Genomic DNA, 15330 nt, shown 5'->3' on the forward strand with positions numbered 1-15330 from the left:
AACCATGCCATGTCGATCCTCAGACCAGAAGGGAGACCCGGTGCCAGACTTCTTCTTCTTTGAAATGAAGATCGTAAATAAACGGCACGCTCTGCACAGGCATTTAAAAACAGACGAACTACTCGTAAAAACTAGACCCCAAAATGATATGCATATGGCACCTATTAATGGCTACTTATGCACAGTACAAGTGTCCCCGATTCGTAGGTCCCCGTCCCTTTCTTTCTGTTGACACGAGACTGATGCGTAACACGACAGTATCCCAAGTATACCGAGTATCCAAAGTTCCCGAAGGGGGAGTGAGTTGGTGTCGTACTGCCGCGACCTGTTCGTCATTATGTCGCCGTCATGTCAGCGGACAGTTGGCCGGAGAGCATTATGCAGATGTGCATACATCATGGACATGCGGTGCGGACACACCCCGAGAGATCGAGATGGTATCCCACATCAACGCTGCATATTTTGCCGCTTTTCGGACAGCGGCGACCACTTGCTGAAATTTCATTATGCGCGTGATTTATAAATAAGCCTCCATCGTCCGAATCCCCTTCAAGTTGTTCGCCGGCTCGTTGTTCCCAGCATCTTCAGTGGTTACGAGGTAAGACGTCCCACGCACTTTTCGACGGCACAACAGCACCATCATCCCATTCCCCTCGGTTCGAAATACCCAGTCTTTCATCTTCCCTCCCCCGAATTGCAGTTCACTCCGTATTAATCATAAAATTGTATTATTAACATGTTTATTTTTCGGTCTTCAAGATTCGATTACACGCATTCTTCCTGCTCTTTATGTGAGGCATTGAGTGTTTTCCCAGCAAACGTGACTTTGTTGTGCTGTGTAACGAAAGTGAGCCACTTTCTAAGACCGTGGATAGGCGGGGGAGTATCTCGGGCATTCAATTGCATTAAAAAATATTGTCATTTTATGTCTCTGCCGGTTAATTGGGTTACCTAGCTAATGACGCCGACCAGACCAGATGCTTTGCACCTGGGCAATTAGTGGGCGTGGGTGGGATATGGATTGATTGAAGTTAACTGGCCATAAGCCAGGAAAGTTGGTCAAGCTTCCTGGGAAACGGTAGATAGATATTACAATTTGGTTTTAGGGGTTATGCTTATGGAAGTTGGCTTTAGATACAAATTTATGACAATATATATTATGCAGAGGTATTTCCACCTTCTTTTTTATTGCAAGTCCTCGAAACTTGATTTTCTGTAATAAATCCCTCCAGAGTCACTGTCTTTCCTTCCGATAACAATATAATTAAATGTAGTTAAAGGTCAATTCACAATCTTATCCCAGAAGTAAAACTGGTTTGCCCGCATATCCAAACTTAATTATTCAATAAAAATATTAAAGAGTCCGTCGACGACAGACACGAGTGTATAATTAATGTGCAGGGCTCAAGCCATAAAGCTAGTGATTAACGCCAACTTAACAAAAAACTCAACACAAACAACATCAACATTTTGGGCCCTAGTCAAAAATCAGAATTCAAGTGGCTGTCTTGGTATTTTCTATAATTTTTCAGATATTTTTATTTTGATTTCGTTTATAATTATTTGTTATGAATAAATTATTTTAAATTAAGCAATAATTCGACGAACTAGAGTAAATCTAATAGTGAGCGGTATTACATCTTAAGCGTATTTCCTATGTGATAGCTTTGATTCCGAACATTTAATGGTCCAAAACAAAGCGATTTAAAATCGGAATTTGTATCTTTCCTGCTTCGGCGTTTGTTGTCTTGAAAACATTTTAATTTGTAACTAGCTAAATGCAAATGCGAAAAGAATTTATGATGAAAATTCCGAACTAAGCTGGTTAGCAAATTAAATGCCCTTTGTTCCAAGCCGACTTCTCCAGATGAACAGTAGCAGATCGCTTAATTGATCCAGTTGCTCTCGCAGCTCTATATGTTATTGTTTACTTAACCACACTGGTCATTTCGATGGAGTCGCCACAACTGAAAGTATATATTTATTTAGACTTGGCTCTTGTTGATCAACTGATGAGTTGACATAAAATGAAGTGCGGCTGTGGTAATGGCTTTTAGAGTGGATCTCTTGTGGGTGAGCTTTTGGGGATATGGAAATGATGTAATCCTGCATTAACCCAAATAGACTAAGGTTTGGTTTGGCTTGCAATTTAAGATAGGTTTCACGGAGATAGTCTATTTTAAGGAGTTGCATAAGTTTCAGGTCGTGAATAATACATTTTGAAATAAGACTTGCTTTCTTGTCATATGTATTAATCTTATAATCATTGGTAAATCTTTTGGTTCATTTAAAATAAATCATTATTAAATTCTTTGGAAAATTTATACAATTTATAAATAAAGGAATACATGCAAATACTTTTTTAAATTAAGGAGAACCTTGAAAATATTAAAACAAAGTTACATTAATTATTTAAAAGCATGCATTTTGCATTCTTTGCTTTGAGCTAGATTGAATATTTAAACCGCAACATAAACCCCAACATTTTATGGCGAAACTCGAAAGGAAAAGTGATTTTTTAGGAGCTGCTGTAAATCACTTAAATAAAGGATGGGCTTGTGAGGATGACAAGAAGGTAGGAAAGGGTGTAGAGACCGAAATTACTTCTGGCGGAACCTGGATGGATCCTGGCACCTGATGGTGACCGCACTGAGGCTGGAATCGTCGTTGGCCTCGTCGTCACTGGCCAGCGGGGCAATGGATACTGCCCGGGGCGCGGTGACCCCTATTTCCGCTGATGCCGCTGATCCATTGGAGTTGGCAGTGCCCTTCAGACCCACCACGTTGGCCAACTTTGTGGTGGCCGCCACGGCGGCTGCCACCGCTTGACCCTTTCCATTGAGCAACGAATTGTTGGTCAGCTGCTTCTGCATCAGCTGATTGGATGAGTCCAGGCGATTGGACAGCGATGTGTGCCTGTTGTTCACGGACTGCAAAGGAAAAAGGATTAGAAAGAAAGATCCCTCAAAAGTCTTGATTTTTTAATCTTAGCCCCAAAACTTGCAATGTTTTATAGTGTCTAATCAAAAGCAATTATTTTTAAAGTCGTTTAGTATTACTTTAGGTGTGGGCAAAATGATTTAAGTTATAGAATCTTAATTTGATCAATACTAAAATATTACCGTTAATATAGAATAATATTTATTTGATTTGATGCACGGACCCAATCGGGTAAAGAAATTTATTTAAGAAGTGGTATTCAAAATTAAGCAAGAATTTGTTTTGGTCCCCTGTAAATATATAGCAATACCCACCGGATTATTGTTGTTCATACGCCCACGAATGTTGTAGAGCCCGTAGACCAAAGGATTCATACAGGAGTTTGTCGAGGCGAAGATGAACAAAGCCTTCCGGACCAGGGGATTGATCTTGTCCGCGGAGTGCTTGTCCATCCAGTACCACATGGAGATGGTGTAGTACGGGGTCCAACAAATGATGAACACGATCACAATGGAGATCGTCATCTTGAGGGTCCGTTTCTTGGCCCTGCTGAGAACATCGTCGTTGGAGCGCCGGAAACGCTCGGAGATCACGTCCTTCAGAACGCGCTGGCTCTTCCGGTAGATCTTCAGGTATATGGCTCCGTAGCAGTAGATGAACATGATCAGGGGAAAGGCGTACATGCTGCACATAGAGGCCGCCTGATAGAGCTTCTCTTCGAAGTCGCTTCTGAACGAGTGGAAGATGACGCATTGAAAGTAGCCTCTAACTTTGGGATGCTCCTCCAGGTGGAAGAGAAAGGCCTGCCGGAGATGCATGGTAATTAAGTTGTCTTGCAGTAGCACTTGGGAAAAAATCGTATAATTAATGGATGATTTAATATGATCCTCCCAATCAACCCCATTAGGATAGAGGAACGGTCAGATCCTTACTAGTAACTAGCGCATTCTAGTTATATATTTTGTGTGGTAGCATACTTTGTTAGGATTTGACGGTCGTAAAATCAGCATCACATTGAGAAAACGAATATGTCTTTCCGAATAACTTAACTTTATGTTAACTTTCCCGTACAGATAACAAACTAGAAACCTAACACGGAATTAAGATATCGGAGAAATTGTATTTGAACATTATAGAACCTCGTTGGAGTATTTATTTGGTGTTACGAAATAAAAGTTTTTCTGTGCTCTACTTAACCTTAGGGTGCTTTTTTCCGGGTGTAGCACTGGACCTGGACTCACCTGGGGAATGCTGCACACGACAGAGCCTAGCCAGGCACAGGCCAGCATGATGCGTCCCCGATTGTAGGACCGCTTCAGTGGCTTCAGGATGGCAAAGTATCTGATGGAGACAAGGGGAACCAAGCCAAGTGGTGAGAAAGCCGTCAGCCATCAATTGACACATTGAGCCGCCTTATCTGGCTATCAATTTGGTCCATTAGCGACACTCAACGGATCTGCGGACTCACCTGTCTAGCGATATGCAAACCATCACGTAGCTGGACAAGTACAGGCCGAAAACGCGGAAGAAGCTCATTAGGCGACACATCAGATCGGTGGAGAGCCACTGAACCGTCCAGGCCCAAAAAATTTCCATTGGCATCAGGAGCAACGTCACCATGAGGTCTGCGATGGCCAGATGCATTAGCATCACATCAATCCGCAATGGGCCTCGTAGTCGCCGCTTGGTCAGCAGATATAGTACGGTGCTGTTGCCAATTGTTGAGATCACAAACAGTATGCTGAACCAAATGAAAGACTATATAAGAAACGGAATGGGAAGAGGTAGTAGGGGCGATGGTGTGGGAGAGGGTTCTGATGCGATCAAATTGGTGAGTGGGAATTTAAAGAAGTTTTCCCTGAGGTGGGTGCGGGCGTGGGTGTCTTATGCTAGAGAAGTGGGTCAACGAATTGCAGTTAGGAAAGGTAACTTGTTGGGCAAACAAATATCAGTCGTAGACGATCTGCCAATACAATTAATGTCCTTTTCAAGTCAGTTAATTACGAGATTAGTTTTACTTAGAAAAAACGTATACACTCAGAGATACAACCGTGTTCAACATTCTCAATATCAGTACTTTCGATCTCAAAAGTGAGCTTAGATCGACTCATACTCAAATTCTCGAAACCGAAGTCTTCTCGGTTTTGCTTTTGAGATTGTGGGATCTCGATATGATGATGAAGTTTGTCGGTTTCAACACCGAATAGATCTCGATATCGAGATAAATATATATATAAAATAAAATTGGCTATTCCACCGATTGAATTCAACGAGGAAATACATTTATAAGTTGTCCGAATTTGTAACATCACCCCTCCATATATATCAATAAAATAATTAAATGAAAGATGTTAGGCTAAAATATACATAGCTTTAATAGATTTAGCACTTTTATTTGAGAATTAAACGTGGGAGCGAGTGCTTGAAATCGAGAAGATTCTACTCTCAATATAGGAATGAATTGACTTCATCTCCACATCGAGAACACACAATCTCAAAAGCCATTCGCAAACCGAGAAGACTTCGATCTGGAGTTCAAAAAATTTTGGGTATGAGTATTTTGGATCACTTTTAAGATCGAAAATACTTATATTGAGAACGTTGAGAACGGTGTTATCTTTGAGTGTACAATAAGCAGTCCCTATATAAAATCAAGCTAGTCTTAAGCACGGATATTATAAAATATTCTATTTATTATGCATTCTGTGCTAAATAAATCACTTTCTACGTCTTGTCTATCTCGCGACTCGCTCTTAATCGATTAGTCGAATCTCTGGCATTCAGAAAAAGTGAACCCTGCAATGAACCGCACAGTTCAAATTCCAAGTGAAAATGATTGAATCTCAGACAGAAAGCCAGACAGCGGAGGAGAAACCAAAGATGATGAGCCCAGTATGATTTATATGAATGCATAACAAGAATATACGGCTGAATACAGATTCAAGCAGCGACACCCACACCTGCACATCGATTGATAGGTTTAGGCTTGGAAAAGTGTTACAGATAGTAAAAGTCAAAGTTGATAAGCTTTGACTGTAAAGTCTGAATAATATTCAAACAAAAACGTGGGAGGTGATCTAGGCGATAAGGCTATAAAATGGGGCTTGGGTGTATTGGTCGGTATTCCACTCACCTGTAGACTGTGATGGACAATCGATGGCCATCATTAAAAACCATATCCTTGGTCAGGTGAATTGTGCCATTCGTATCGTTCACATTTAACCAATTACTAAGACTGCGATGATCACTCTCTTCGAGAACTTCCCCCATTTTTAAAACAGGTGAATCAATTATCTGATTTTCAATTTTGGCTTAAGGATTTGCCTTACACGATATCTTCCTTTATTCTAAAGTATAAAAAAGAAACACTTTACTTAAGCCTTTAATAAATTTTTTATCAGGTTATCTTAGTTATTCCTTTATGATATTTATAAAATTAAATTTGATTTACGTCAAATGTATCTATTTTACCTATATTTCCATAAACTTTGCATTATTGTCAGAACATTTGGGGTTTGGGGGCCTGTCGATTACTTGCGAAACTTTTATATTATATTCATCAGCACTCTTGAGATAATCCAATAATGAAAACACAAACAGAATCCCTATCTTCTCATGGTAGACACTCACTCAATTAACCGAATCAATTACACTCAATTTGATAATGAACACTTTTTCGATTCCTTTGGGTTTTTCGGTTCAAGAACATGTTTATTATGTTATTGTTATGATTTTTTACGTTTTGTTTGCCGCCCCGATTTTTAGGTGCTTTAGCTTGTGGTGACCTTGAACTAGTTACTCTCGCCTAATTGATTATAAAAATTCCACTTATGCTGAGTTCTCCGGCTCTGTGCATTTTCTAGACTTGATATAACTATAATAATCATAATAAAGAGCATCTTACGCTCTCCCTGGCTGATTAATCTGTTAATCAATTGCGCTCAATCGAACAGAAAGTTCACTCAATTGAACGGAAAATAGCAACAACAAACTCCGACAAATTGGTCTCACATTAATCCTTCAGTCGAATTATTTTACGGGTTGTTTGTTTAGACGCGCCGCGTTTGATGCCTTTTGAACTTGGCGTTTTAATGAGCTCAAACAAATGTTGTACCAAATAAAAGAGAAAACAAATAAAGCGAAATGTGCTTCCAAAATAAATTTAAAACCTTGAAAACACTAAGGTGTTCTATTAGATTTCTTGATGATTAAACGCTTAACCTCGTTGCACCTCGCAGAATCGCTAGTTTACCTAAGCGATTGCTGGAACCCCTCGAAGATTACAGAAAGTTTCAACTAGTTTCCTCTGGCTAATCGATCGACTCGTATATATACTTATTGTAGGCGTAATCTTTGATTACGAGAACGCGTACGTGCTGTATAATTTCATTTTTTCTATATACAACTATATTTTTTTCTTCATTCTGTTTTTCTTCCATTTGTGATTTCCGTTTTGATTTGCTTTTTCTAAACACGCGGCCACACCGTGAACTGACGTATACTATATAGATATGGTAGATTTAAGACTGCGTTTCCAAATATCATTAGGAATTTATTACTATTTTCACACACCTCCCAGAATCAAAATGCACCGTTCTCACTGCCAAAATCCCACGCCCACACGCGCGTAATTATCACTGTTGATAATACGAAAGCTTCTCAAAGGCCCTCGGGACTAACGGCACTTCAGGTACACACCGATCGACGAGCAGGAACTGACTGAACGTAGCGACTGCCTGGGATGCTGATGCCGCGAAATCGAAATCTCGACAACAACTGATAAGAGGAGCGAGACAAGCAGGAACTTTTGGAGTCCCGACCAAAGAATACCTGGTTAAAGTCTACACAAATTATTAGAAACTGGAGTTTAATTTACCTGTATGTTGTCCCTGCGATCCTAAAACGCATTCAAAGGATATGAAATCTGGGACGTGGGTGGAAAATGCAAGAACTAAGGATTCGTCCTTAGGTCAGAAATACCAATCTTCTTTGGTTCCTGAGATATCAAGCTTTATACATATAAGACGGATAGGTGGTTATACCTTCTTCTCCACAATAACAGTATACCCCCACTTTCAGTACCGGGTAGAAAAAGTTAGATGATAACAGCGGGCGACCCCAATAGCCAGTGATTCTACACACACATACATATGTGCGTTTTCAGGTCCCGCCCGCATAAATTTCACGATTATCAATGCGTGTACGAGACTCAAAGTTCAAACGGTAGTCCGTCTGATCGCCAAATGTTGGGATCCCTTATCAAACGTATGAGTCGCGTTTTGCCCCAGAACAAGTAATCAAAAAGGAATTACTTATAGGCCTTATCGTCGTTGGGACTCCGTTAGCTGCGCAATACACACGATTATCCTTTATTCCGGATGGCGCAGCACATCCGATCCCGTCGAGCTTACACTAGCATCTGCGGCAAGTCCATTGCCAAGGCTCACAATTTAACCTCACGATACGCAATTGGACAAAACGCTTCATTAAAGTTAATGAGGCCATGAGAGCGAACAAAAGGATTTCAAGTTCACGTTCAGCCGCGCACTGTTGTATGCTACGAATGTGGCGTGTGTGCGGTCTTATCAAGATGCACCTGCCCCGCCTGATAAGACGACAGCCGGCCGGCCCTAATGAGCGGTCAGCTAGCATGTGCATTTACTATTGAAAACTGCACATTTAGGAGCGACGATTAATTTGTAATTTCGTTTTTCCTTGAAAGTGGCTTGCATTTAATGCCGAAAATTATGCAGCGGTAATGTTTATAATTTAGACTTTTTAGTTGTTGCGAAAACGTATCTTCTCAGTAAATTAGTGTAAGCTAGACAAGGATATAACTATAATTTTTTAAATAAGGACTACGATAGGATTCATCTGAAATCAACAAATAAAGAAAATAAATATATTAATTAACAAAACGTTGCCCATTATCAATTCATCCATTTAACTACTGCTGTTTCCATAAGGTATAATATAAATATGATACAAGAAAAGAATAAAGAAGACTGCGTTCATTCCTTTCTTAAAATCCCTTACTATACATAAGCAAGTAATTATGTTTGAATGTCAAACTATAGTTGAATTTGTCAAACATTTTTAGTAACCGTTTAAAAACCACTAAATATAATGTTATAGCTGATATAAAAGCGGTTTCACTGCTTTAACATAAAAAAACTATGTAAGGAATATGTTAATTCGATTGAATTTGATGTTTTTGGTTCTTTCGGAACGTCTGTACTCGAAAAACCGTTTTTCTAATAAATATACCTTAACGTTCAAGTTACCACCGGTTGGTATTTTCTGTGTATGCTTGGGGAGGTAATTCTGAAATCACCGACAACGGTCACACCGCTCAGCCCAAACAGTGTTGTTACTTTGGTGTAAAAAAAACTGTTTTCGGCTTTAGAATGAAAAATAAAATGTAAACAATTCTCTGCATATATTTTCTTACTAAATTTAATGACAACAAAGCTGTTATTTTCAAATAAAAACAACTGATAAACAGGTGTTTGAGTTCCGTATTCAGCATTTAATGTTTATGAAAAAAAGCTGAAATCCCCACAACTCCGTTAAAAAAGCTAAAAGTGACAGGAAAAGGCGAAATTGACAACACTGTGCCCATGTGGTAAACTGAATCTTCCACTTTCAAATTATAAATGAAACTCTAGTGAAATGCTGCGAAAATCAAAGAAACAGCCCCAAACGGTGGCCGAAAAGGTCAGCAAGCTCCTTGCCCATCCTAACGAGAGCGACAGCGCGGAGGACTCGGACTTCGACGTGACCACCGGGCCCCGTCTGGTGGACTTCGAGGAGGAAGAATACGACCTGCCGGACGCGCGGAGCACCGACTTCAGGAAGAGGAATGTAAAGCTGCTCTCGGAGCAGAGTGATCGCTACAAGGGCAAGATCAGCAGCCGCAAGGAGTTGGATGAGGAGGATGAGGACGAGGACCAGGAGTTGTCCTATGAGGAAAGCGATGAGGATGAAGATGATGGGGATTTGGCAGACTTTAAACAGAAGTTAAAGGCTGGAGAAGGTGAAGATTCAGAGGAGGAAGACCTTGGAGGTTCCGAATCCGGTCAAGATGGGGATGTGCCAGACTTCAATCAAAAATTATTGGCTGGTCACTTTGATGATGAAGAGGAGGATGATGACGACTCTGATTCTGATGATTCCGCTGAGGACAACAGCCAAGAAAGTGAAGGAGAGGACGACGATGACGATGAAGATGACGATACCGGCGATGAAGATGCAGAGGAAGGCGCCATCAAACCCTCGGATGTGATGTCCAAAACCAACCACCAGGCTGAAATCCAAAAAGGACTCTGCGTCCAAAACCAACTCCGCGTCTGGGAGCGACTTCTTGAGCTAAGGATCAACACCCAGAAGTTTACCAGCAAAGCGAACCAGCTGCCTGCGCCGGAGACACTAAAAAAACTGGGATCCGAAAACGATGAGCTGCAATCGGTGCTTAACGAGGCGCAGGAACGCTCCTCCAAGCTGTTACAGCAACTACTGGCTCTCCAGTCGGCTCTTCACCAGCAAAACTCGGAGATGAGGAAGGCGGTGAAGCGTAAGCAGCCTTCTGAGGATTCGGGTCCAGCCGCCAAAAAGTTTGGCTCTGTGCTGCACAACAACTTCCAGCAGATGACGGGATATCGCAATGAAGTCCTGCTAAAGTGGGACGATCGCACCAAGCTCCTGACTCCCGGAGCCGGTGTCAAACGCAAGTCCGTGCAGGAGGACTACGACATCATCAAGAAGATCGACAGCGCTCTGGCCAACCGGGAAGCGCTTGTAGAGAAGTCGCAGACTCCAAAGAGCAATCAGGCGGATCAGCAGGAAAACGAGCCGGTGCAGCGGCTAAAACACATCTACGACGATAGCGATTTCTATCACCAGCAGCTTCGCGAGCTCATCGAATACAAGGCCAGTACCTCCTCTAACATGAGTGAGATCACCAAGCAGTTCGTGGAGCTGCAGAAGCTGCGCCAGAAGATGAAAAAGAAGGTGGACACCAGGGCCAGCAAGGGGCGAAAGCTGCGGTAATAAAAACGAAGTAAAGCTAGTAATGTCTTACTTATAAAATATTAAACATAATTTCAGATACGTGGTGCACAACAAACTCATCAACTTTATGGCGCCCAACGAAAATAGCGAATGGACGGAGAGCTCCAAGTCCGAGCTGTATAAATCGTTGTTCGTCTAGAAAACATCTAAATGTAAAACAATAATATATGGTATATGAAGTTTTAAATAAGAATAAAACCTATTAAATGTCATTAAAGCTGTTAAATTGTCATTTTAGCCAATCGTCCCGGGACGAATTAGTTTATTACCACAGTTGCTAAAAATAATACGTTGTATTATCTACTAAAAATAAAAGAATATTGATGTTGAATTTGACTTTATTTTATATATTTATTTATTTATGTATATTTTCATTTGTTGTTTACTTTTAACTGCTAAATTTGTATGTTCAACATTTCATTTTCGTTATTAATTCTTATTTGTTCTCAACTGGGTTATTTATGCAGCGAGTGCATAACAATATGGCTTGAATATAACCGCAAACGTTCGAAATTACCGCTTCATAACCGTTTCGTTTAGTGGGTGTTTGTGTTTCTGAGATTGTGTACTGTTATGTATTATTTGCTGGCTTCATTCGAGTTGCGTTTTTAATTCGATTCGATAAATATAAATTAATTTTAATAATTTGTTAATGTATTATACTAGTTGTCCACTGATGCACATACTTGACTGTTTTTTTTAAATTTACTTTGCTAGTCTCGTGTTTTACTTGGACTTCGTTCCACTTATAAAATTTTCTCTTCGTTTATTAATTTTAGCTTTATATTCCATATTGGTTTCTTAGTGTGTTCGTCGTCTAAGTCATTGTTAGTTATGCATACGTTAATTTTTATATTTATAAATATCATATATATTAGTAAATCAGTGCATAACTGCAAAACGGGAGTCTTGTGAGGTGACTGTGAAATCGAATGGGTTGGAAATACAATTCAATAAATAAACATTTAAATTTTAATCCTAAGATTTAGAGAATACAAAAGGTTCCTTCTAAAAATACTATAAAAAGTCGAGCACATTTACAAAATAATCTTTGTGACACTTGTTCAATAGAAATGCTTGGATTTTTCTTTGGGAAATGAGTTTCGGGGAGTATTCGTTAGCAAGCTCTCATTAAAAATTAATTAACAATCAGCTGAAAGTGTATAGAGCACATAATATCATTATTACATTTAAATACTAGAGATAAATGTATATTGCACTTGAATGCGCACGAGAATCAATCATTTAAGACCTACATAAGTGCCACAAGGACGCGAACAATTTTGACGAAAATACTGGGCATAGGTTTATTCTGTTTTCAATTCGAAGTTACCAAAAGAGGCTACGATACACACAAATATTGGCCTAAAATTAGGGGGATGGGGGAGGATTGGGGGAGTACGCGGGTTCTCTCCTAGCGCTGTCCTTGTATACAAACTACCAATATAAAGATTACAAAAATGCCACTGACTAAATTCTCTCTCTCGTCGCCTTCCTCTTGGATTTTCTCTAATTGTTAATGGAATTCTTCAGCAACAGGGGCAGCCCGGTTTTGGTTTTTGATTTAGATACGAGTATGGTGGCAGTTTTGGCCCCACCAGACCCGGATGCAGCTGCAGCTGCAGCAGCTGCTTCAGCGGAGGCAGAGTTGCGCCTGGGTGCCGCCTGTCGCTGATGGAGCTCCTGGAGCAAGGCCGAGTGTTTGTCCATGGCCTTCAGCTGGGCCGTGTTCTGGGTCTCATAAAGCGACGACTGCAGCTGGGTGTGGATCGAGGTGACGTTGGAGAGCGTGCTCTCTGCCTCGGCCGTTGGAAAGTTGCTTAAATATCGTTTACTAGTCGTGCTTCCTGTTGTTGTCGATGATGTCGTTGTAGTGTTGATCATTGTAGTCTGTTCCTGCGCTGAAACCTGGCAGGGAGATTTATTACCTTGACTATTAGCGAAGGAAATGTATGCCAAACCTTTCGAATAACCGCTAACTCTGTGTCTCAAGTGCACTTGGCTAGTTGTATAACACCCTCCATATCCTTCTGCACCCCATATAGCTCCGAAAGTTGTTTGGCAAACACAACGTTTAACTCGCTTAACTTGGCAAGCTGTAAGTGTGTAAAATCAATTAGTTCCCAAAAATTAAATCAATTAAGTCATGGTATGGGTTTACTTACCGTCTGATCATTGGACTTTTCGCGTAGGCTTAGGTTGGCCGACTTAAGCTCAATTTCCTGTTGCAAGAGTTCCTTCTGCAGTTGTTCCGTTCGCGCCTTAAGCGTGGCCACCTCGCGACGTAACTCGTCTTCCGCGGCACCTCCTCCGGTTGCAGGGACACCACCTCCGCCCGCGCAAAGCTGTTCCATATCCCGCTTTAGGCGAATATTCTCCTCCTTGTAAGTGTGCAGCTGGCGCTTCCACTCGTCTACATTGGCAGTTGATTCCTTGAGAATAAAAAGTAATTGGGTTTTTAGTTTAAGTAATATATGAGATAAGGAAAATAAAGTCTGTGACTAGTAAATACAATTAGCTCACCTGAAGAGCACTGGTCAGGCGAATGTTGTTGTTCTTCAAGGTAGCCAGCTCGATTTCCCACTTTTTGGCATTGGCGCAGCTGAAAAGAAGCCAGCGAATTATACCTCAATCCAAGGATAGTTAATCCGTCCCTCACCTTTGTGCCAGGGCCATTTTCAGGCGTTCGTTCTCATACTTAAGCTGCTGCTCGGCGGTGGCGCCCGCTCCCGGTCCCGTGTGCATGCCCACAATGCTTCCGCCAGACGAGATGGTCACTCCCCCGCCGCCACCAACTGCAGTTCCTCCCGATGTGGGCTGCGGCGAGGGCGTGGCCGATCCGATGTCCGGCTTGACATCGCTGGTGTTCAGCAGCTTGTGGGAGGGACTGTCCGGATTGGCGTTCTGAGTATTCGTGTTGCTCATGTTGGGCGGCTCCACGGTGTGCGGATCGATGGCTGTGTTGTCGTTCTGCATGGAGCCCACAGCTCGCCCGGAAATGGGCGACGTGTTGGCCGAGGTGGTGGGTGTAACGGCATTCGAGCCGTTAGCGGATTTCATGGCATTCTTGGTGGCCTCCTTGACTTCCTGGAACTTTTCCACGAACTGTGAAGGTAGGGGATTTAGTTAGAGAGAATATAAGACACAGATAAACCACCCACCTTTGTCAATTCCGCCTCGGAGGCAAATCCCAAGCCGTACACCGTGTTCGCCCGCACATCGCTCCACTGACCGAACTTCTGGGAGGTCTGGGTGAAGGTCATGTTGGGCGTGATCGTCGAGTTTATCACAGCCTTGGTGCCCTCCACGCTGATGATGCGGTACAGATTCCTTGAGCTGTCATAGAAGAAACTCACGTTGACCGCCTTCATGCTGGCCGTGATCCAGGTGCGCTTCGTCTTCGGGTCGATGTGGAAGACGTGCGCCTGGCAGGTGAAAATTGGTTGTTCGCTGTGGGCCATAAAGGGATTAGCATGGCAGGGGTGTGATTAATTAAAAATTCCATATCAAGTGGGTAATAAACGATGGTCTTGTTTTTGTGTGGGCTTATTAGAAAACTGTACGAAGGAGCACAAGATGCGGAAGGAACTACTTCCTGGACTATTCTGCTCTGCGTAATTTTAACTTAACGTGTTTTAGGTTTAGACATACTTGTTTTGATACAAAAATATGTCCAAAGTCATTTTAGCACTGAAGAATTCACGTTCCTATTTTGTATAGGTTTTACAGTGTTTTCTGATTGATTTGTTAGGTTTGATATATATCGAATTTTTTAACTATCAATTATAATCCACTTGAACTTAAGAATTCGCGTTACTATGTAAACTACGGTCTATTCTGGTGCCTCTTGCTATGATTGTAATTGATTTGTTGGGGGCTCTACCGAACTCCGGGGAGGTCTCCGTCTCCAGGGCCAACCCCATATAGAGTCTTATCTATTACCTATCCGCCGACATTGTCCGCTGAGCTCTAGTGTCTTTCCGTTATCGCTGGCGACTGGCGACCGCCGACTAAATTGCATTATGTGCTAAGCCCTTTCGACAGCCTTGCTTTTGATTTCTTTGATTCTCGGGCGGAAAACACACGCACACCTGCACATCCGCACACACCTGCACACCCACATAATTGGCCTGCCCACGCGTGTGTATGTATGTTTGTGTACATATTTACGCCGCCCGCTACACACAGAACGCCAGCAACAACAACAACAACATGGGGAGAGATGTCAGCTAGTACGGCGTCGATTTGTCCCACAGTAAAAACTGATTTTCGAGGCGGTACCACCACGCCCACCGTCCTTACCCCATTGTATTCGTTCGC

The 15330-nt window shown here is 41.8% G+C and overlaps 3 protein-coding genes across 6 annotated transcripts; 1 reads left to right on the top strand and 2 right to left on the bottom strand.

The window, feature by feature from the left end:
- Window positions 1–1512: 1512 nt before the first annotated feature.
- On the bottom strand, window positions 1513–7651 carry LOC119547761 (gonadotropin-releasing hormone receptor). 4 transcript variants are annotated; one of them, XM_037854767.1, is made up of 7 exons: window positions 7513–7651; window positions 6074–6287; window positions 4409–4681; window positions 4182–4281; window positions 3255–3743; window positions 2605–2930; window positions 1928–1967 (listed from the first exon to the last, which is right to left on the bottom strand). In XM_037854767.1, the coding sequence occupies exons 2-7, from the start codon at window positions 6208–6210 to the stop codon at window positions 1928–1930; spliced, it is 1365 nt and encodes a 454-aa protein (XP_037710695.1). In that variant the 5' UTR covers window positions 6211–6287; window positions 7513–7651. The 4 variants fall into 4 exon arrangements, with proteins under 4 accessions (XP_037710696.1, XP_037710698.1, XP_037710695.1 ...); XM_037854769.1 differs by lacking the exon at window positions 7513–7651 and adding an exon at window positions 6412–7447; XM_037854768.1 differs by lacking the exon at window positions 7513–7651 and having other exon boundaries at window positions 1513–1967; window positions 6074–6210.
- Window positions 7652–9454: 1803 nt separating this feature from the next.
- On the top strand, window positions 9455–11227 carry LOC119546656 (protein Aatf). Its single transcript, XM_037853111.1, has 2 exons — window positions 9455–10985; window positions 11047–11227. The coding sequence occupies exons 1-2, from the start codon at window positions 9613–9615 to the stop codon at window positions 11147–11149; spliced, it is 1476 nt and encodes a 491-aa protein (XP_037709039.1). The 5' UTR covers window positions 9455–9612; the 3' UTR covers window positions 11150–11227.
- A 485-nt stretch (window positions 11228–11712) lies between these two features.
- Window positions 11713–15094, bottom strand: LOC119546655 (homer protein homolog 1). Its single transcript, XM_037853110.1, is given in 7 exon segments — window positions 11713–12918; window positions 12972–13106; window positions 13176–13442; window positions 13534–13612; window positions 13670–14115; window positions 14172–14460; window positions 14953–15094. Coding segments are annotated over 7 exon segments (1629 nt in total). The 5' UTR covers window positions 14967–15094; the 3' UTR covers window positions 11713–12519.
- Window positions 15095–15330: the final 236 nt, after the last annotated feature.

This window comes from Drosophila subpulchrella, chromosome 2L, assembly GCF_014743375.2.
Source record: "Drosophila subpulchrella strain 33 F10 #4 breed RU33 chromosome 2L, RU_Dsub_v1.1 Primary Assembly, whole genome shotgun sequence".
Lineage (NCBI taxonomy): Eukaryota > Metazoa > Arthropoda > Insecta > Diptera > Drosophilidae > Drosophila > Drosophila subpulchrella.